The 24,647-nt window shown below is 37.5% G+C and overlaps 1 protein-coding gene and 1 long non-coding RNA gene across 29 annotated transcripts in view; one reads left to right on the top strand and one right to left on the bottom strand.

Moving 5' to 3' along the window:
• Window positions 1-90: 90 nt before the first annotated feature.
• LOC141378322 (uncharacterized) lies at window positions 91-1,805 on the top strand. The gene is made up of 2 exons (XR_015512290.1): window positions 91-205; window positions 1,113-1,805. It is a non-coding gene; the product is annotated as an uncharacterized LOC141378322 (long non-coding RNA).
• Window positions 1,806-2,193: 388 nt separating this feature from the next.
• The window catches only part of syngap1b (synaptic Ras GTPase activating protein 1b), a 251,493-nt gene continuing 229,039 nt past the window's right edge, over window positions 2,194-24,647 (bottom strand). For 14 of the 28 annotated variants that reach the window (XM_087284885.1, XM_087284886.1, XM_087284889.1 and 11 more), the window contains 2 exons: window positions 22,470-22,542; window positions 3,304-6,994 (listed from right to left, as the gene is read on the bottom strand). In XM_087284885.1, coding sequence (XP_087141011.1) covers window positions 6,725-6,994; window positions 22,470-22,542 — 343 coding nt within the window. In that variant the 3' untranslated portion in view covers window positions 3,304-6,724. 28 annotated transcript variants of the gene reach the window in all.

Genomic DNA, 24,647 nt, shown 5'->3' with positions numbered 1-24,647 from the left:
ACACAGTTCAGCGACCGCAGCAAGTATCGCGACAGTTGACAGCTTCCTGCGCCATCGCTGCAGCTCTCGCGAGATTTCCCGAGGTCAAGTTCTTGGTCAAGTGGGTCAAGTAGCGCTCGGCTGCAGAGCTTAACGTTATGTGACGGTCTCATATGAAAATGAGTGTTCGTAAATTTACAACCACATTTTGTGCTGAAATACCATGGTGAGTACAGTTTATACATGTGCATAGTCTACTTTAAAGTTAAGCATGTTATGGATGTTCATTTAAACTGTAAGGAGAAAAGTTGGTGTGTCTTGTGATCAAAACTAATCTAAGTTACATTAATATTATTATAGCGATTGCAGTAATTGTATTCAGCTAGTAAATTTGTAACATGTTTTGTTCTTAAAGTATTTTCATATATATTCAAGTTCCTCTCTAAAATAGTTTTTAGACCTCAGGTACTTGAGTTTTAGGGAACATAACATAAGAATATATAGGAAAAGTATGAATTGTGTGCAACTACTTAAGAATATACTAAAAGTGTAGGGCCAGTTTTACCTATTATTTTAAGATTATGTCCAAAGTCATGATAGTTTATCAGTGTCATTCACATTGTTGTAATGAGAAATTGATCTCATCAAAATATTCTCTCTCTATATATGTGGCAATGTCAGGAAGTCAGTGCAGTACATTTTACTACAAAATATTGTTAGCAAGACAAGTGTTAAGTGACAAATTGAGTGCTGTAGACACAAACTACATACACAATCTGACAAAACAACAAATAATAACTCGACTTCTCGTTGATTATTTGGTATCAGAAGTGGCTTATATGAAAGGCAAAGGCCTCTAGATTATGCTTATTTTACCAAAATACAATATGACAATGCATGCCTTGATTTTTAATGATTCAATTAGGACAGTAAGGTCTGACTTCGCTTAGACAAAAGTCTTGTCACTTAACAGAAATAATGTCCAGTATAGAATATAAAGTCATGCTGCAGTGGAAAAAAAAAAGAATATTGTGTATGACTCCCATGAGAGGACTGCATCCATACATCTCTGCAATGACTCAAATAACTTTTTAATAAAGTCATCTGGAATGGCAAAGAAAGTGTTTTTGCAGGACTCCCAGAGCTCATCAACATACTTTGGATTCATCTTCAATGCCTCCTCCTTCATCTTACCCCAGACATGCTCAATAATGTTCATATCTGGTGACTGGGCTGGCCAATCCTGGAGCACCTTGACCGTCTTTGCTTTCAGGATCTTTGATGTGGAGGCTGAAGTATGAGAAGCGCTATCCTGCTAAAGAAGTAGCCCTCTTCTGTGGTTTGTAATGTAATGAGCAGCACAAATGTCTTGATACCTCAGGCTGTCGATGTTGCCATCCACTCTGCAGATCTCTCGCACGACTGACTGTAACCTCAAACAATGATTCCTCTTTCACCCAACCTTACAGATTTCTGTGAGAATCTTTGGTACATGTGGGTTGCAATTGGTCTGCAGTATTTGTGATGATTGGGATGCAGTTCAACAGATGATTCATTGGAAAAATCTACCTTCTGCCACATTTCCTAATGATTTCCAAAATTATCAACTGGAAGTCAAGGAATTATGTGTTGCTTTTACAACAGGGATCCACGACAAGACTTTTGTCAGGTAGTGTATATTCAGAGGGTCTAAAATTTAAGAATTTTGCTTGAGCACCACTTGCACAGATCTTAAAAATAAGACATTCCTTAACTTCCTTGACTATGACTGCCTGTAAAATGTTTATATGACAGAGTTTGAACATTAAATAAAAAACAAAAAATGATCCACATTGGCAGAAATGACAGACTGTAAGTGCTAAATGTATACATTTAAATGTAAATGTTGCCATCATTTTAGATGTGCACTAGCTTATAGATTACTTAATGCATAACATACTCGTATTAAAAAAAAGCCACCCAAAAATGTTTTTGACTGCTGTGGATTTTAAAATAACAATTTCATCCAACACATTCTCATCAACTCCTCATCTCTGGACAAGATTAGCAGGCAAACCATCTGGCGTCACCTGGCAGCTGTGTTCGTGAATCATCAACAGGGAGGTTGATAAAACCACAGCAATGCTGAAAGGCATAAGGATGAATCTTTTTTTTTTTTTTTTTTTAAAGACAAACAGACAGATCACAGTCAAAAATAAATCTCAACATCATAAATGAATTCAATAAGAATTTATTTCTTTATTCATCCGTTTAATTGATTTCATTTCTATAATTAGCCCACCCGAAAAATATAAATTCCGATTTGTTCAAAAAGGAAATCAAAGTCTTCAACAGCATTGAATAAACTAAGGAATGGTGAAATGATAACAGCAGTCATTATATTATTACAATAATAATAATAATCATAATTCAATAACCAGAATATCAACATTCATAACAAATCCAAAAAACATCGGCAATACACTCTGACATAGCACTCTTTCTATTAATATAATATAGTATATATATATACAAAAAAACAAAAAAGAAATAAAATTCCCAAGTGTCTGCCCTTTTCGAAAATGGAAATTTAGGGGTGGGGCTTATGGCTTGTCAAGAAAGATGACTGTGATTGGCTTATGGCTGACAAAGATCAACTGAAGTTTATTAGAAAGAGGCACATCATGGGAACTCCATTCATTTACAGGGGACAAAGAAGCGATTACTTGCATGGAAGAGTTGCTAGGCAAGTAATGAGGGAATAAAGCGTCAGGCCATACAAAAGGTCAGTAGAGTAAAATGGGAACATCTTCTCACGAGACTGGCCTTCTGCAGCGATCCAAAAAACTCATCTGACACGCACACACACACACGGCACCGCATTGAAATCCAAAGCAAGAGGAGATGCAAAAGCTGCAAAGATTAGCAGGTGACTCATGTCTGGAAAAGTGGATATATGCATACATACAGTAGGTAATAGAATTATGTACAAGCATTGCTTGATCACCCAGAACCTGTTACAAAACACCTCAGTCAGTGAGAAAATGAGTGCAAGCTTTAGACTGGCAAAACGCGTGGCGGACTCACGCCGATGCATTGTAGGCTTCAGACTTTGTACAATCAGTCTGAGCAAATAAAAGTGCTTCGAAGACCTCCGCCGACGAGTCGCCAACATGAGTTTTCATTCCCACAAACTGCTCTTATACTTTTTTCTGTCCACATATTGAGAAAAGGGGAAATCGGTGTAAAAGAACACATTCTGTACACTGCATATACAAACATATCTTATGTACAATACATATATATATATTTATATTTATATTATATAACCATCCACACACCCAGTATATACACAAAGACTGTACACACACTGTATATACACAAAGTCACTCACAACATTATTAGACCTGCATGATCTCTCGACCGATGTTTATATTTTTGTCTAGTGGTGTAAAAAGGAAGAAGAGAAATGTCTGTGTTGCCCGGCAATGGCAATTTCCAAACAAGGGGGAAATAAGGTCAATTTAAAACAGCAACTTGGCTGCACAAAATAACCCCTTTGTGCCACAGATGTGCGAGCGCCAGATTCTTTTCCTAAACAAGAGGAACCTCCACAGCAAAACAAAAGAGAGTTAAAAAGTAAAATAATCCATTTTTCTTTCACGTAAAAAGGAGTCGTCGTGGATCAGGATGTAGCAAAGTGCGGAGAGGGGGAGCAGGTAAAATAGCAGGGCAACGATTTTCCTTTGCAAAGAGATTGTCACATAAATTCCCAGATCAAAAAAAAAAAGGATCTCACATTACCAGCATGTAAAAATGTGATCTCATCGGAGTGAGGTCCAGTCAGGGAGTAGAAAACCACCAGGAAACAAAAGTTCGGATATTTCCAGCCTCTTATCAAATCCGCTGAGGGACAAATCAGCGTCTCTTGAGAAAAAATAAATAAAAGGCTGTGCATATTCAGTTTCCCAAAAAAATTAAAGACGTGATTGAGACACAGGCAAGCATGACAGGCAGAGCTAATGTGGCACGTGAAGATCATAATGAGAAGAAGTATTGTTCAATATCCTACATGTAGTTAGTAAAGAACCTAAAAAACAGCACCTTTGAGATTGATCTGATCCACAGAACCTCTCCAGCTCTCTCATCCAACTTCTGCGTCGCATGCGACATCATCTTGCATGCCGTCAAGAAGAAGCCATCTGATGGGCGTTAAGCATCCCAAACGTTCGTCATCGTATCAAACTATATCGGAGAGAGGGCACGTCAGAGGAAGGGAACCTATATTTGTTTTTCTTTGGATCGGCTCTGGCATTGAGTCAAAGCCTTAGTTTCCCCTCTGTCAACCAACCGAATCGCGTGACAGCGCCCTGGAATTAAACCCAGGCCAACCTGAAGAATGTCCTAGGTGAGGCCTCCAATTAGGTTCCAGATTGTCCTCCATGAAGCTTTGTTGTTGGCTGGAGATGCAGGGAAAAGAGGAGGTGCTTGATGAGCCGCTGACCAATCACTGCTACTAATCTCAGAGAAGAAATGGACTAACTACCAAAACAGGCAGTTCTAAACTTAAAATGTGTGTGTTCTTTTTTTCCAGTTTGCATTAAACTGTGAGGCAATTGAAAGTTTACCTGAGTCATTCGATTCTACGTCTGAGGTATATTCATGTCATGGCACATTTATCAGCCGATAACCCTGTTATCCCATTTTGTTCTCAACTGCTTTTGGGACATAAACAAAAATTGCCTGTATATTATTACTAAATGGAGTAGAAGTCACTTAAAGATAGCCCTCGAAGCTTGTAAAAGCTAAAATGGCAATCAGTCCATTCTCCTCTCTAGTGCCTTCCCAATCTTTACATATTACAGTACAGCTCAGCGATTTGATTTTATTGTGCAGTTACGATTGAAACCTCCTCGCTCTCATCTAGGCCTGCTGTGTTGGTGTAGCTGTGATACACACAGAACTACTTGAAGTGTTTACAATGCAACAACATGAATTGGGTTACAAAATGAATGACTTGTATATCAGCAAAGCCACGTGAATGTCTTGAGTCTGTAGAAACATGACAATGAATCGATTAATCATAAAAACAAACGATAAAACGAAAACTGCAGTGAACGATGAGGAATACAATCAGTATCAGATGGCAGTGATATTGAAAGGAAAGATTATAGCTAGCGATATTTCTGTACAGTGCAGAGCTCTGATTATTTTGTCGAGTGAGTCTTCTAACAAGATCCTTCTTAAAAGGATCACTCAGTGCTGCCCAAAACTACTTTCGAGATCCAAATTTAAAGTGAAATCAAAATGGACACTGCGTAGTTTATTTGTAGCAATCATGTAGGCCAAAATGGCTTACTGTCATTAGTTCGATTCCCAGAAAAAAAGTATGAAGTGCAAAAATGTATATTTTAAGTCGCTGTGAATAAAAACCTCTGCCAAAATGCAGGAAAGGTGCAAGTGTTTGTTTACTTTTCAGAGCACATTCTTGGTCTTATTATTCATGATTATTTGGTGCATGCTGTTCTGAATTAAAAACATGTATTATATTTTGACAAAATATAGCTTGCACCACTTTTGTACAAGACCTCAAAAAATCCTTATATTCTTCAGCCATTGGATAGGATTATTGTATATAACACCTATTATTACAATTCAGTCAATTCCCATAGGGTAAAATATAGTCAAATTTCCCATTTTACTTTATGGACATAAAATTGGTTGCTTTCAAGTCGACTTCCACATTGACTTTACCCCCACAAACCCCCCCACAAGGTTTTCAAAAATATCCATCTTGTATAAAAATACCTTAAAAACCACAACCGCGTTCTGCCCTGGCATCTTGTTTTAGTAAAAAGGGTTTTGACCTGACAGAGATCACCTCGCGCTCACCTCACATTGCACACACACACACACACACACACACACACACACACACACACACACAAACAAACCGAAAGAATGTCAAAATCGGCCTGTAAGGAGATGAATGGGAGACACATTATGAACATTTAGGACGATGACAAAATGGGAGGCGGTGAACGTGACACAGAGAATCCATAGCACCAGTTAAATACACATAGGTTCTGAGATTGAGAAGAGAAAACATTGCACAAGTTCAGTCTTGTGAGGCAATTCAAGCCACAAGCACTTCCAGACATTGTCCACAAAAACCCGAGCCACGATCGGACTCCAAAGCTTGACATTTTCAGTGTCACATTAAAGCAGAAGAGCACATCAATTTCTCCTAAATGAGTTTGCACAACCGTTTCTGCAATTCTGCTGTCGTTATTCTCATGTTCATTTAAAAACCCTGTCAGGAGATACAGAAAGGCACTAGGGAAGCCAGACAACATGACAAAGCTGGCATGTGTTCGTGGGTCAAATCTCGATCACTAAATATGTATGTATAGTTTGTTTGCCCACCATTCCCGGGGTCATTCCAAGCTTCTTGGAATTGGTTTTACACAAGATGAGGGAGCTCAGTCAAAAAAAAAAAAAAACCTGGAACCTGAATCGAGCACTTTCCAGTGGTTTGGATGACCTGGTGGAGGTACTGTATGTGCAAGGGGCTTTAAACTTTGATCCAAAGAAAACGTGATTTCAGAATAACACATCGAATCCAATGGAGAGCCCTTTTGTTTTAGATGGTGCAAGTAATGACGTGTCCCACCTCCCACTTGTCCTCAGTCTAATGTACAAAAAAAAAAAAAAACAACTGCTGAAGCTTCATCCTTACAATGTCTTCGGAATTCCTAAAAAATTTTCAAATTTGATTAGCGTTGTTATTGACCTGCTCCCCCTCCAAACTTGCCCTCCAATCCATTGCAGATTTTTGGTTGCCGTTCGGCCAGAGTTGTGCGTGAGGAATTGAACGAGGAGGGGGAACTAACGGGAAGGACGCGATTCCATTCTGGGGGGATCGGGTGGAGGATTTGTCCGAAGGGGAGACTCCAACAAAGCCAGAAGCGCTGGTCATTTCTCCTCCAAAACTCACACCGGGGTCTGCTGAACCCAAGGCGGAAAGCTGCTTTTCCTAGCGAGACAGAGAGAGAGAGGAAAGGGGAGGAGGAGCGAGGGAGAGTAGGCGAATGACGGATGTAATGATGGAGGGATGAAGATTCCACAAAAAATAAAGGATAGAATGCAAAAGAGAGGAGTTTCCATGACAGGATCAATAGAAGAGGAGGATCAAAGTAAATGGAGGTCAAGGGGTCAGAATGAGAGAAAGCGAAAGAGATTTAAAGAAGTGGCAAGGGATTGGAAGGGCAGTAAAGGAGGAATAAAACAGGAGCATGAGTTGTGTGAGATATATCCATAGAGACGCTCAGGGAAAGAGGGATAGACACAAAGAAAAGGAAGAGAGAGGGATGAGGAGGGAATTACAAATCTGCTGTTGAGCTTAAACTTTTGCTGTTGTGAGAAGGACAGAGTGAATGGATGATTCAAGTCCTAATTATTGGATTTTAATAAGTAAAATGTATTATGCACTATTGATTGAGATTTTGCATTAAAGGGGTCATATCATACATTTATTTTTAAAAACTGTCCATTGTTTTTGGACTCAAGTTAGATGGTTAATTCATGATTTTTCTTATGGAAGCATAAAGATGGAATAATTACATTTCCCTGGCAAATTCTGATTTAAATTTGCTTTGATTTAACCAGCAAGCAAAGCCTGCAAATGACACAGGCTTCTCCCAAAAGACAATATTTCTCAGCATTCATTTACCTTTGAACAAAAAGTGACATATTCAAAATAATTTATACCCTTTGCAAAGTGTCACGGTCTAGCAAATCCAAACTTCTATACCATTGCATTTACCAATTCTCCAAGTCATTCTAAAGCAGGGGTGCCCAATCCTATATATGAAGATCTACTTTCCTGCAGAGTTCATCTGCAGCCCTGATCAAAAACAACAGTAGGATCTGAATGAGCACTTGGTAATTAAAATACAGGTGCATTTTATCAAGATTGCAGCTGAATGCTGCAGGAAGGATCTTTAGGAACAGGATTGGGCACCCCTGTTCTAAAGCATTTTAATTACCCTGATTCATTAGGAACAGGTGTTTTAATTAACCCAACATGTGAAAAACAGACGCTCTCTGCTGTTGGTTTGTAGACAGTCATGGCTAAGACAAATTAGCTCAGTGAAGACCTGTGGCTACGGAGGTCAGGAAAGGGCTAAAAGACCATATCCAAATGTTTTGTAGTTGCAGCGCCTACAGTGCGAAGAACTTAATAAAATAAAAAATACAAGATGTTCCGCATTGTGAAAAATCTCAGAGGATGTGGTCAGAAGCCAAAAGTGACCTCTGCTGGCCAGGAGGATAGGGAGAGAGGTAAAAAAGAATCCAAGAATCACCACCAAAGCCAATTTTGGGCTCTGCTGGTGGCAACATCTCAAGCCAAACAGACACTGCACACCTTCAGGTTCCATGGACGCAGACCAAGGAGTACACCACTTCTCTAGAAAAGGCACACAACAGCCCACTTGGCCTTTGCAAATAGACAAAGACGACTTCTGGTCTTCTGTTTTATAGTCAGATGTAACAAAAACTGTATTGTTTGTCACAATAAAGTAGCCTTCATTTGGCCTCAATAAGGAGAGGCCTTCAACCTAATGTTTTGAGGGGTGTTTTGCAGCTAGTGGACCGAGGAAACTAATGACAGTAAATGCCACCGTGAAAAAGAAGCAATACAACAGAATTCTTAACAACAACATTGGCAAGTCTGCAGAGAAACATGGCCTTGGGCACTAGAGGACATTTCAGCACAACAACAACCGAAAAAGTGATGAAAAAATGGTTAGCAGACAAAAGCTTTAATGTTTTGCAGTGGCCCAGCCAGAGTCCTGACTTAAACCCAATTGAGAATCTGTGGAAGAAATAAAGATCATGCCGATAGCAAGGATATCCAGCGACCTGAAAAAGTTGGAACTCATCGCTAAAGATGAATGGGCAGAAATACTAGTGGAGACATGCAAAAGCTAGTCATTGCTAGTCAGCAATTGCTAGTCAGCAATTATAGCAAGTGTTTGATTGCTGTAATAGCCAATAAAGGCTTCTCTACTGATTATTCAGAAGGGTATGAATAATTTTAGACAATTTTGTTTTTTGTGCAAATGTAAATAAAAGCTGAGAAATATTATTTCCACAATGTTGCCTCTGGTACATCCTCTTATTATCTTTTGGGAGAAGCCTGTGTGAGTATAATTGTTTTTCTGTATATTTGTCAAATAAAAGCATCATTGGTGAAACATTAAATGTTTTTCGAACCCAAAACTGTGAACAGTGGTGTAATAAGCAAAAGTAAGAATATTTTAAATGTATTAATAGAACTTGATAAAATTCCCAACTGTCAATCATTACATCAAGACTGAGTAGATTGGCAATGTGATACAACCCCTTTGAAAGACCAGCTGGCACAACAGTGTCTGAGTGCAGCAAAATAGACTTCTACTGAGCATGCAAACATGCAACTGATGCAACAGTGTAATCAACTATAAAGAACACAAGAAGTGAGAATGAATATTTATGTTGCATGTATACAGGCGCTTTTTGATCCGCTATTATAAGCATATCTTGCTTGTTGAGACAATTTGCATTTCCAACATGTGCTTGACAGTGGCCCCAAAGGGCTCTAGGGAAGAAATCATGCTAAACATATATTCTGTGAAAATACGAACTACGATTTTATGAATAACTATGTTGAGCTGGCTATGTTAAAACTTGATTCTGTCATCAGTACACACGAAAGACAACAGAGCTGTACAACATATTAAGCTGCAACCTAATCTTACGTACTAGTTTGCATCATATTACATGATTATAACAGATTTTGATATTATATATCAAAATTCACTTGGTCAAGCCAAAACAGTGTCAAATTCATCATTCAGAATGTCATGGAGTTTTCACACTTTTTACCTAAACCTCAGTTTGTTTAGGCATTGTAATTGTGTTAGATAGTTATGATAGAATTATCAACAGATTTATTACTGTCAATAGAAAAAATATTTTATAGAAAAACCTTAAAAAATATCTGCATTAATCAAGACACAAGAAGAACAGTAATAGGGCACGAGCAAGAGAATGCTGGGTTTCATTACTAAATCAATCAATGTTTTTGGATGAATCATTTGAATAAACAATTCAGTGATTCATTAATAGTGCATTTGCTTAGTGCCTGAATGAACTGATGTTTTTTAACTAAACGTCTGAGTGAATAATTCAATGACTCAATGAAACTGCATACTTTTCTACAATACAGAAGGTGAATAAGTGTGACAAAAACATGTGAAGAACTCATAAATGATTTAATAGATGTTTTATTATCCCATGAGGCCAGATGAGAGAATTTACCTGCATCCCAAATGGCACACTATACACTTAGTACTTATGCACTATGTACTTATGCACTTAAACACTAAACAGATAAATATGTAGTGTCATCCCAAATGGAACACTAACATTTTTTTCCTAAGAGGAAATTCAAGCTGTTTTCCCAGATGATGTTTGACGATTGCCAAATTAATGAATTGAATGACCAAACTACCAAATAACACCTGCCACGAGTATAACCTCATTCACCATCGGGAGGCTGTATAATAACTCTCGTAGGACAATTTTGCTTTCACAATCCAAAATAAATAATTTAATCTAACATGAGCGCCTGAAAGCTCTGCCTCCTTTGCTACACGAGCAAATCTGCGGTTGTTGAATGCGTGAAGTATCCAACATTCCACACTTCATTTTACCGGTTGAATAAGTGCATCTTTCGTGTATTTAAAGTGCACTTATTATTTTTTAGAGTTTTCAGTGTGAACGCACTACTTACACCATTCATACTACAAAATAGCGTAGAATAGTGCGATTTGGGATGCAGTGATTGTCTTTTGAGAGCGTTTGACAGCGAAAACACAGCAATACTTTTTTTTTCAAATCAAATGCTGTACTTACTATACAGTATGCATTTTCAGACAGCATTGGTGTTCAATTGTTTGCACAAATGATTCAGTTTGTACTATGCTTGTCTTGTTTAAATTAATCACTTTTCAAATAACTCCCCAGCAGGCACATGGCGTCATAAGACGTAATATTAGGTTAGATTTAGGTTGTGAAGTCAGGCAACCAAAATTCAACATCTATCCAGAGTCTAAGGACAACGTTATTTTGATGTCTAATACCAACAATGATATTTGGTTGATTTTAGGCTATTTTAAGCCAACCTTATATTGATGTCAAATACTGACATTTAGTTGTCAGGTATGACAACCAAAAACCAATGTCCGATAGACGTCATAGTGGTAACATTCACACAACGTCAAGCTGTAACATCATTAGACATAGATATTTTCTTGATTTTTAGGTTGTGTTGGAAAGTGACCAAAATTTACATTTACATTTAGTCATTTAGCAGACGCTTTTATCCAAAGCGACTTACAAGTGAGGACAAGGTAGCAATTTACACAACTATAAAAGCAATAATGAATAAGTTCTATAGGCAAGTTTCAGGTATGCAAAGAAAGTGTAAGAAGGAAAAAAGGAGTAAAGTTTTTTTTATTATTATTATTTTTTATTATTGTAGTTAGTGGAGGGGTCAGAGAGGGAATTGCAGATTAGTGAGGAAATTAAAGACTAAATAGTTGAGTTTTAAGTCGTTTTTTGAAGACAGTGAGTGACTCCAAAAATCCAACATCGAGCAAACATCTTAAACCAACGCCATATTGACGTCAAATACTGATATTTATTCGTCAAGTATGGCAACCAAAGTCCGACGTCTGGTAGACGTCATAGTGGTAACATTCACACAACGTCAAGCTGTAACATCATTAGACATTGATATTTGGTTGATTTTAGGTTGGACATTGTACATTGATGTCGACCTTGAAGTTGGGTTCTCACATAAACCAATTTTCATTCCTAAACAAAATGCAATGTCCCAACGACGTATAACGTCAATCTGACGTCATGTTGACGTTTTGTGCCTGCTGGGTCAGTTTCCGTAACAGACGAAACACAGTCTGTAACCATGTAACCATCAGAACGTCACAATAAACCCATTGCAAGCTTTAGCATTTTCCATAATCGCAATCATTTATATATGGATTCACCAACTTAAAATTATGGAACTTGAATTATTTAAAACACCAGTGTGAAAACAACCTCAAGTCTATATCTGCCTCATTTATGAGGCTGGGTTTAGATTCACAAATAATGAAGACGCTGTTTTTATTTCGCTCTTATCTTCTAATCTTACCTACAGAGGCGCAGTGCAGTGCCAAAAGCAGCCTCAGCTCATTTTATATCTAAATCATGTTCAGTGTGTGTTTCATCATGATCAGTCCTTTTCAGTGAAGTCTGTATTGGGGCGGAAACATTGGAGTTAAAGCTGAGGCTAATGCATGAGAAAACAACATGACAACAACACTTAAACATTTGCTGCTAAAATGCTATACCATACTCACCCGATGTTCGACTCCATTTTGACATGAATTATAACTGAACGGCTCATAGTTCAATAGGTTCTATCTTTTTAACACCAAGAAATTTGATTTGGTTCCAGACTGTTACATTAGCGAAAGTGGCTAGCTTTGCTAACATAAGCCAGTCTGACTCCGTTTTTTTATTTGGTGCAATTGGTTTCTCTTCTCAATCAGAATCTAGCATTCGAGAATGAATATGGAATTGGTGTTGGGGAACGGAGGGTTTGGAGCTCGCTGCAACACTAAACAAAGACAAGTGATGACGACAACAGGAGCAAAGGGTGCATCTCTGTCAGAACTGCAACTCATACGACGGTCACTTTTGTCTGGAACCATTGCTTTTCTTTGGGTGGTCAAATCGAAGTCCTGCTTGAGTCTGTCAGGTAATTTCAGTTCAAAAGAATGGGTTAAGATGTTCTGAGGTGTTTCTACAGCTCTTTTGTGAGCATTTACACCCAAAACATCATCACAGATACATTGAGCAGCACCATACGCATTCACCTTTCAGTTTCAGCTCACCTTTTACACATGAACATTGCATGTCTTCATTTACCCCATGGTAAAAATAAAAGAAAGGTTAACTCAGCCATGAACATTAAAAAAAGTCTATGCAACAAACTAGCAAAACACAATACTTCGAAATCACCAGAAGCCCTCTAAACACCGCAACAAAAGCATGAACACTTACACACACTCACACTCATCCAGGATCTCATGCACGCTGATAACCCACCCCTGACCCCGTCAGGGCAGCACGGAGAAAGATACGGAGATTTCCCACAATTCATCATCATCATCATCAGTTTGAGAGTGCAGTGGTGATGATGCAGAAAGAAATGGACATGGTGATGAGTAGTCCTTCACCTTGCACTGAGCCATATGCCATGTGTACCTCTATTTTGTGTCAGATTATGTTGACATTTTGCATTGAAATGAGGTGAAGCCTCATGCAAAAGTCAAACAAACAACCCCCAAAACAGCATCTCTTTGAAATCAGGACATTTGCAGGATACTCAGAATTTTAGAATGCATTTGTTTCCAGTATCATTTCATTGAATATATCAATGCCTTTAAATGGAATTCTTTTTTATTTTATTTTATTTTTTAAAGTTTACTAATTTCATAAAAGTAGTTATAATGTAATCTGATACTATGCATTTAACCCAGCACTCCAGGGATTAAGACACACACTAAACACAGAACTTGTAAAATGTTTGGAGCAGTTCCATGTTTGAGAATTATCTTAAGTGTAGAATGTCATTATTACTTAAGATAATTTGAGATGAACAACACACAGCTGTGAAAGATCATTGGTCAGAATTTGTAATTGTGTGATGGAAAAAAATCTTCTTATAGTATGAACTATCTATCTATCTATCTATCTATCTATCTATCTATCTATCTATCTATCTATCTATCTATCTATCTATCTATCTATCTATCTATCTATCTATCTATCTATCTATCTATCTATCTATCTATCTATTTGTCTGTCTGTCTGTCTGTCTGTCTGTCTGTCTGTCTGTCTGTCCAACATATGTCTATCATCCATCCATACATCCATCATGTCAACCATTCTAACCATTCGTCTATCGTCCATCCACTGATCCATTCCTCCTCTGTCTATCACTCCATCTATACGTCCATCTATCATCATCTGTCTAACTTTCCATCTATACGTCAATCATCCGTCCATCCATCATCTGTCTATAATTCCTTCCATATGTCCATCCCTCCATCCATCCATCTATCATTCCATCCATACGTCAATCGTCAAGCCATCCATCATGTCTATTATTACAACCATCCATGCATCATGTTTATCATTCCATCTATATGTCAATAGTCCATCCTACCATCATGTCTATCATTCCATCCATCCATCATCATCTGTCTATCATTGCATCCATACGTCTATTGTCCATCCATCCATCATATGTATATCATTCCATCCATATGTCCGTCCATCTATCCATCCATCTATCATTGCATCCATATGCTATTGTCCATCCATCCATCCATCCATCCATCCATCATATGTCTATCATTCTATTCATATGTCCGTCCATCCATCCGTCTATCATTGCATCCATATGTTATTGTCCATCCATCCATCCATCCATCATATGTCTATCATTCTATTCATATGTCCGTCCATCCATCCGTCTATCATTGCATCCATATGTTATTGTCCATCCATCCATCCATCCATCCATCCATCCATCATATGTCTATCATTCTATTCATATGTCCGTCCATCCATCCGTCTATCATTACATCCATATGTTATTGTCCATCCATCCATCCATCCATCCATCCATCAGATGTCTATCATTCCATCCATATGTCCGTCCATCCATCCATCAATCATTGCATCCATATGCTATTGTCCATCCATCCATCCATCCATCCATCCATCCATCCATCCATCCATCCATTATATGTCTATCATTCCATCCATATGTTCATCCATCCATCATATGTCTATCTATCCATACATTTGTCTATCCTTCCACCAATTATTTGTCTATCATTCCATCTATACATTTATCCATCCATTGTATGTCTATCATTCCATCCATCCATCCGTCTATCATTTCATCCATACGTCAATTGTCCAACCATCATGTCTATCATTTCATTCATCCATCCATCCATCATCTGTCTATTATTCCATCCATCCATCCATCTATCCATCATATGTCTATCATTCCATCCATACGTCTATCCATCCACCAATCATTTGTTAATCATTCCATCTATATGTCCATCCAGCATCATCTGTCTATCATTCCATCCATGTCCATTCATCCATCTATCATTCTATCCATATCCATCCATCCATCCATCCATCCATCCATCCATCCATCCATCACATGCCTATCATTCCAACCATACATTTATAGTCCATCCATCCATCCATCATCATCTGTATGGTCTATCATTCCATCCATATGTCCATTCATTTATCCATCATCTGTCTATCTTTTCATTTATATGTCCATCCATCCGCCTTTCATTCCATCCATAAATCTATCATCCATCCATCCATCCATCCATCCATCCATCCATCATGTCTATCATTTCATTCATCCATCCATCATATGTCTATCATTACATCCCTACGACTTTCGTCCATCCATTATCCCATATCTATCTATCTATCTATCTATCTATCTATCTATCTATCTATCTATCTATCTATCTATCTATCTATCTATCTATCTATCTATCTATCTATCTATCTATCTATCTATCTATCTATCTATCTGTCTGTCTACCTGTCTGTCTCGCTATTTTCCTCTACATTAGTTAAACTTTATTTTAGATCCTGTAAAGCCAACACAAAGTAACATGAATTTGTTTCATTAGCGTTGGCTAATGAGTAGAGGTGCACATGACTCTGCGCAGGTGAGGTGGGGTGTGGTGTGTGTTTGTGTGTGAGAACATACAGTGGAAGTGGGAGGAGACAGAGGTGAAGTGGGCGGGTCACAGTCAGGTGAGTTGTTACCTGTGCATTCGCAGTGGGACGGGCGCAAGGCGGGGCTGCACTAGGATGGACTGCCGCCTCCCCTAAGAGAAATCACCGTATCTCATCAACACACCACAGGAGAATAGGACAGGAGAAAGAGAGAAAGGTGCGTGCGTGTATGTGATGCTTTGGGCCTGTGCAATCTCAGCAGGCAAAGTGTAGTGTGTGTCTGTCCGTGAAACGGGATCGGCATGCATGTAGACATACATACGCACATACACGCATACAAAATACCCAGACCAACATTTAACAGACTTCCAAAAATACACACGCAAAGTTGAACACAAACCAAATCTGTGCTCAATGCCATGTTGGTCATCAGAATGATTTTACAGCCAACATGCAGCTACAAGCTAAACCAAATCAAACCGTTCGCACCAAGTCTAAAGAGCAATTCTTTAGGTCTTGACATCTGAATCATTGCCAAACACTGACATGCTACTGGCTCAATGCACATTTTAACATCTGATATAAGAATAAACGTGGAAAAATGGCAGAACATAAACAAACAGAGAGTGTGTGAACGTCTGCCAAGCACATGAGCAAACAGAACTGACAGAGACGCTTTAGTTAAAAACCACGGGACAGTTCAAAACCCACACTCTTTACAAACACAAACTTCTCTCTTGTTGAAATCAGAGTGGCTTGGGTGGGATATACGATTGCTTTTAATGCAGCAAGATGGTTAATATTTATTTTTACTGTCTGTAATATGTGGTATTGAGTGTTGAGATACAATTAAATATTCTGTAAAAACTCAAGTAGGATTTGCACTAAAACAACTGTGACGGTCATCAATCAAATGATCCATTTATAGTGAATTTCCAGGAAATGATTCATTGATTCAAATGATCTGTTTGGAATAAGTATCCAGTAAATGATTTACTAATTCAAATGATCTGTTTAGAGTGAGTCTCCAATAAATGATTCACTGGTTCAAATGATCTGTTTAAAGTGAGTGTCCAGTAAATGAATCACTGATTCAAATGATCTGTTTAAAGTAAGTGTCCAGTGAATGAATCACTGATTCAAATAATCTGTTTAGAGTGATTATACAGTAAATGATTCACAGATACAAAAGATGTTTAAAGTGAGTATCCAGTAAATGAATCACTGATTAAAATGATGTTTAGAGTTATTATACAGTAAATGATTCACAGATACAAAAGATCTGTTTAAAGTAAGTGTCCAGTGAATGATTCACTGATTCGAATAATCTGTTTAGAGTGAGTCTCCAGTGAATGATTTACTGATTCAACTAATCTGTTTAGAATGAGTCTCAAGTAAATGATTCACTGATTCAAATGATCTGTTCAGAGCGAGTGTCCAGAAAATGATTCACTGATTCAAATGATCTGTTCAGAGCGAGTGTCCAGAAAATGATTTACTGATTCAAATGATCTGCTTAGAGTAATTATACAGTAAATGATTCACTGATTCAAATTAATTGTTCAAAGTGGGTCTCCAGTAAATGATTCTAAGATGATTATTTTAAAAACTTTTAGACTTTGACTCAAGTAATAATAAAAAAGAAGGACTTTTACACTTTTACTCTGTAACTTGCATACTCCATCCACCACTGATTTTATATTAATACGCTTGATACATTTTTAAATTTTTTATCAATTCAAGTAGTAAATAATTAATTAAGAAATAATTTAAGGCAAATCAACAGAACAAAGTGTTTTAATAAGACTGGATCTGGTTTTAAGGTTGTTAAATACACATTAAAGGATGTTTTCATCAGTAACATTACAGTTGCACTTCTTCTGAATGCCTTTTGTTGCCCACCTGAGCTTTATCTGTAGAGGTCTCTCTCTCTCTCTCTCTCTCTCTAATTGTATTCTGCAGGAGACTCAGTGCTGACGGTGCTGATCTGAGCTTCTGTCCACTCAGCAGTTTTCCTCACTTCTACTCAACTCACTCTTTTTTTTTATCTTATCTTGTCAGAAGCAGGATTATCCACTTTCTCCTTTTCAAAGTCACATTGGAAGTCGATTTAGATGGAGCTGGAGCACTTGATCAGAGCAGGTTGAGTGTGCACAGACTGAAACCACTGAGAATTTGGTGTTTGTTGTCACATACAGTACAGCGATGCACCACTTATGAGAAAGTCAAGCATTAAAAAGAAGCGAGGAACGACATATGGAAAGAAACATAAAGCATTTTCATACTATTTCCTGACTGGAGGTACTGGAGTTTAAAGGGATAGTTCACCCAAAACTGAACATTCTCCAAACATTTACTCACCCTTCGTTTGTTTCAAAAGTGTTGGAGTTTCTTCTGTTAAAAACAAATTAAGATATTTTGAAGAATGCTAGAAATCTTTAATCATTGACTTCCATATTATTTGTATTTCCTATGATGGAAGTCAATAGTTACAGGTTTTCAGCTTTCTTTAAATTATATTATTTTGTGTTCAACAGAAGAAACTCATAAAGGTTTGGAATCATATGAGGGTGAATAAATAATGAGTAAATTTTCATTTTTGGGTGAACTACCCCTTTAATATAATACAAATACACTGTCTAGCCAAAAAAAAAGCACTGATTGGATTTAAGTACTTTAGAGTCGATGATTGGATAATAGACACAGCGTCCTCCAAACATCTAATAGACTTCACCACTGGCACCTTGATTTCAAAGAGTCATCAAACTGACATCAAGTATGACGTAAAAAAAATACATAAAAGGCGCAAATCAATTTGATGTCAAAACCATGACTTCCATTTGACATCCACTTATTGATGCCCTTTTGATCACCAAAATAACAACACAAAAAGTACTGTAATACAAAAAAGGTTTTAGTCATCAGAAAGCTTCAATTCTGAATTAGTAATGTACACTGGATTTTGTATCACTACAATGCATGTATAAGCTGTTAAAGATGTTGAAACAATTGTTGGTTCATTTCGCTGTGGCGATCCCTGATAAATCAGGGACTAAGCTAAAGGATAGGGAGAGTTTTTTTTGACACCAATGTTAGATGTCAATTTGATTTCACTTTGACATCCATACATTCATTTTCCTTGGCTAGTCCCTTATTTATAAGGGGTTGCCACACAGCGGAATCAACTGTCAACTATTGCAGAACATTTTATGCAGTGGATACTCTTTCAGCTGCAACCCAGTACTGGGAAACACCCATCCACTCTCACATCCACATCCACTCATACACTAGGGTTATTTTTGGTTTGCTCAATTCACCTATAGCACGTCTTTGGATTGTGGGAGAAACTGGAGCACCCGATGGAAACTGACGCCAACACGGGGAGAACATGAAAACTCCACACAGAAATACCAACTGGCCTGGGACTCGAACCAGCAACCTTTTTGCTGTGAGGTGACAGTGCTTACCACTGAGGTAACATGCTGCCCATTTTGGCATCAAAGTATGTTGACATCAAATTGATTCGCATTTTTGATGTTTAATGTGTTTTTAATGTTGTTTTGACATCAAGGTGTCAATAATTATTCATCCTCATATCGTTCAAATAGCATGAGAACTTAAATTTTCTGAGCAAAAATTATATACACATGTTTTGGATGAAACTCGAGAGCTCCCTCATCCTCCATAAACAGCAACCCTTCAGAGACGTTCAAAGTCCAGAAAAGCAACCAAAATCATTGTTGAAACAGTCCATGTGTCTTCAGTGGTTCAACTGTAATATACCAAGCTCCAAAAACACTTGATGAGGAAAAGAAAACATTGTTTTTCAGCACACAAAAGTGTCTATTGAGCTTGGTATGATTACAGTTGAACCACTGAAGTTACATGAACTGTTTTAACAAAATCTTCCGTTTCTTTTTCTGGACTTTGAATGGTTCTGGGCCAATGCTGTATCTGGAGGATGGGGAAAGCCTCAGATTTAATATAAAACTTCTTAATGTGTGCTCTGATGATAAATGAAGGTCTCAAGGGATTGAAATTATATGAGGGGAAAACTAATAAGATCATTTTGATTTCAGAGTGAACTAAACCCTTCAAACAGCGGTGGCCGGTGTCCTGCACAGTTTAGCTGCAGTTTTCCTTCAACACACCTGCCTGGGAGTTTCTAGTACACCTAGAAAGAGCTTGATTAGCTGGTTCAGATGTGTTTAATTAGGATTGGAACTAAAATATGCAGGACACCAGCCCTCCAGGACCGAGTTTGGACACCCCTGCCTTAAAAGAAAAGTTTTAAAAATCACAGAAACATATTACTCACTGCAATGAAGATCCAAATATAGAATATAACATATTTGGCCAGGTGGTGTATTTTTCCACTTGAGGCAAAGCGGCACTAAACTCTATAAATAATAAAGCAGAAACGCATTTCTAGATCTATCCTTGCAGAAACATTTATTTAGTGTTTCTTCTAAACTGCAATAAGATTAAGCAGAGAGATAACATGAAACTTAAATGTTGTAAGTGTCTTAAAAAAACCTTGAGCATTTTTTTTTAATGCTCTACTGAAGAAAGAAAGGCATATCTTATTATGACGCATGGGTCAGTTTTGAGTGAACTGTCCCTTTTATGCATTTTTCAAGTAACCAAGAACCAAAGTTTTCGCTGTTCTACAATTTTTTTAAGTTATCTACACTGTAAAAAAATATTCGTAAATTAACAGTTTTCCATATTTTGAGATTCATGTTTTTATTTATTTACCCCCCCCCCCCCCCCCCCCCGTATATATATGCTTTTGAATAGCAATTTGAGAGTTTGATCTTTCTTTCAACAACTTTCACCCATAAAAAGTTGGAATAAGTGACTTGTGAAAATTTTCAATAGTTTAAAGTGATATACTGGGTTCTATCATATACCCGGCACAATAAGGTGCGAGATGTGCTTAGTGCTATTTGTTGCTATTTTCAGACCAGCGCAAAAGTCTTTCACGTTTTGCAGCACGTTGTTTAAATAGCAAATCCATTTGCTAACTAAAAGTTTGTCTAAAGACAATCGCAGAGCATGTTAGTTATGCGACTATGCAGGTCCAAACGCTTAACATTGCTTAATACACACAGTATGTACAGCAATACACAAATATCTTTACATTTGAAAAAAAATTATATGATTGAAATGGAACAAAAATTATTACTTTCTACATAAATTTAGAAAAATCACTGCCTCCATGCCTTTTTCACCTAAGGGGGGCTTTTTTTAGGTTAATTCCTGAAGTTTTCCGGGGGACAGAACAATACTGGAGATGGGTGGGAGATGGGTCTGAAATACAGGAGACTCCTGGGAAAAACGAGAGTGTTGGCAGGTATGGTATAACGCTATTATTATTAGCAGTATTATTTATTAAATGCATATTTATAATTGGAGACGTATGTATCACCATATGGGGCAAAAGAATAGGACGCGTGTTTGGATATAACTCAGTTTTTTGACCACATCTCAATATTATAGTTTATTTATTTATTTTGCTGGAAATTAGAAATGAATTTAGAAATAGTTTTTAAACACATCTTTGAGCTTAACAAACAAAATTCAATATGTAGGTTAATGGATGTCTTCAGCGGAGTGCGAAAACACTGTTTCCTCATCCACCTAAGTAAAGGAGTAAAGTAAAGAGTAAAAGTAAAAAGAAAGTAAAGAGGCCGAATGGAGGAGGCTCATTCTTTATCCTCGCGCTGCAGATGGTCTGTTTAACTCTTTTCTCGCTAGTGAAGCGTTCAGTTTTTCTACTTACAAAGTCTGCCATATAAATAGCAAATGTGCCATGGCACCACACAACTGACTCTTTAAGAGAATAGGATATAATGGGAGATTGGTTTAATGTAGTTATGCTCAAAACACACCCATAACTATTCATGAGAATAAGCACAACCCTGTTAGACCATGCGTCGAAGCACAGACTGTATTTTTGGATCCTTAAAATAGCAAAGTGAATTCAGACATGGCCTTAATGCTTTTACGCTTTAGACTTTGCGCCTAGATCGTTAAAATAGATCACACTGTCTGGGTTGGTGTTGTATATTACGGTACAAAAACCGGCAACATATTTTCTGTTATTTTACAGATTTATTTCTCTATATGTTATTTCATATACCTTATATTATTTCAAACTACTAAAATATCAATAAAAGTCACTTTGTTAAACTGTATAGTTGAATTTTCAACATCAAAGTTCCATAAAGCAATTTACAACCGTAAATAAATGAAAAACACAAAATACGGAAACTGTTGATTTACAGATATTTTTACTGTGTACACCTCATGAATGGCATGAATAAATTAACAGCAAATCAGAATTTTTGTGCGAGCTACCCCTTTAGGCATTCCCACAGGATAATCCAGTACCTTCAGTACTGCTCTTCCTCAAGTGGATCAAATCTGTGCTCAATGAGTGTGACTTACTGAAAACAACACACCAGCCATGGAAAGCAGTCCTAAAGCTTTCAGACAAGGCAGAGCAAACGAGCAAAGACACATTACAACATAGATGGACAGACACGCAAACAACAGAGAGCGAGAGAGAAAAGAAAGAAAGAACTAATAAGACAGACCTGATCCGCAAATACTCTGGGTTTGTGTTCAGGCACCACTCCTACTCTCAACTCGTCCTCCACCGCCATGAGTCTTCAGGAAAAATAATAAGGAAACAGAAAAGATGTGAAAGACTTTATTAGTTTCAAAGCAAAGAGATCAGACAATCAAAAAATAAGTGTTCATCTGCCACCAATATCGCATCTGAATGCTTGGATTGGGGTTTACAATGGCTTTTGGCTGCTTTGGGCCAATCTGGAAGCCACGCTGGGAGGGATCCTATCAAAAACATGTCACATAATGACATATTTCCCAACATCCCATGGGAATAAGGGAACTGATAAATGAAAACGGGCCACGTTAGATGGCTTCTGATGACGACTGCCGCTTTTACTGGCAGCTTATTCCAGCAATTACACGCCATTGAAATGCCCGCCAGTCCACATCAAAGTGACGTTTGGTTTCATGCACAAAGACAGGGATGCTTTAAGATCTGCACATGAAGATTTCCTCTGTTGGAAATGCTATCGGATGCTGGGGTGTGATTATCAAGTGAATGAGTGCCTGATGAATGAGGTGATGTTTTATTAGATTCATGTTGACAAGACGTTTGGATATGAATGCTTTCATTTGACATTGCTTTGATGCAGACTGATATGAAACGGTTAATTCATTATAGTAATAAGTTGTCTTGGACATAAGTAAATAATGAATTGCACAAGTTTAAAACAATGTGGTTAGATATTTTATTCTATTATTCAGTTGTACACATATTGCATAACAAAAGTTAACAAAAATAGCATTCAAATGAGTTTATATGCAGTCATAACAATGTTGTAATTAACATAGGTCAAATAAAGGTCACAAATTACAAGGTCATGAATCTTTAATACACCTTAATTGTGCTATTTTGTCATCGCTACAGTTATCAAGGCTTAATTATTGCACAGTTAGTTTATATATATCTCATCTTGTATACAGAATATATAATCTATGCTCTATATTTCAGAATAAATAGCTTTTAAAATAATTCATAGGGAAGCTCAATGTAAATACAGCTTATAATCACTCATTTTATACAACATTTCAGTCTGAAGGACTAACAAAGACATATTAAAAGCTTATTTAAGTGCAAACATTTTATATCCTTCAAAGTTAATGTTTATATCCACCTGACATTACAAAAGAGGCTTTCTAAGAATCCAGTCTTAAATTAATTCAGCATCTATGTTGCTTAATTTATAATTCATACCTCTATGTTTATTTCACGAACAGCACCACACAAAATAAGATATTTATACATGTTTCACAGCGTGCTTGTTTTACAACTCACTTACCTCGTGTTTAATATTTTATACTGTATCTCCTTGACATTGCATATGAAACATAACAGCAAAACACACTGATTTGTGGTGTTGATTATTTATCTACGAAAACAAATCCAGGTCATATTTCACCCCAAAAGTAAAATAAAAAAATAAAATAATTTTATGCATAACAAATTAAGCCTATTTTGCATTTACAGATGTGGATGAAATTGTTGGTACCCTTCCAATTTTGTCAAGGTCAATTTCATTAGTTTGCCTTTATTAATGCTCTTGTTGAACCACAATTCGAAAGCAATGTCGGATTTTCAATGGTTAATTTCCTGGCATTTTTCAACCCAGGCACATTCTGAAAATGTTGTTTTATTATTAATATTATTATTATTTATTATTAAAAATTATTTAGCCGGAGGTATGTATGGCTGCATTTCATTTATTAAGCGAACGTTACGGGGCGGTATATCGCCGTTTCTTTTCACGCTTACCGGCTGAGCGCTCACCTCCGTATGGAGGGCTTTCATGTTGCAACCAGTTTGTCCGGTTAGCTCATCATGTACGTCGGTGGACTTGAGACGCAGAGAGGAGCTGACTACGGCGACCACCGGGTTTGAGTCCGGGGAAGAGCGCTTCCAGAAATCAGGTAGGACAAAAACAAAATCCAAAAAATAAATTGATGAAGTTCATGAAGGTGAGAATGCGGTAAAATCCCAAAACGTGATAAAAAAACAAACGAGTGCTTTTCTTTTTCTGGACGGCTTTGGTAAATTGTTGGTTGGGTATAGGGAAGTAAGCGGGCGGGCGGGTCAATCGGTAAAATTGGTTGGGTTAAGGGAAAGAGGAGGGTGGGTCAGCCGATTGGCTGGTCGCCCAGTC

This window comes from Danio rerio, chromosome 16, assembly GCF_052040795.2.
Source record: "Danio rerio strain M-AB ecotype USA chromosome 16, GRCz13ab, whole genome shotgun sequence".
Lineage (NCBI taxonomy): Eukaryota > Metazoa > Chordata > Actinopteri > Cypriniformes > Danionidae > Danio > Danio rerio.
Note: the sequence above shows the minus strand (reverse complement) of the source record. Positions and strands in the feature narration are given on the sequence as shown.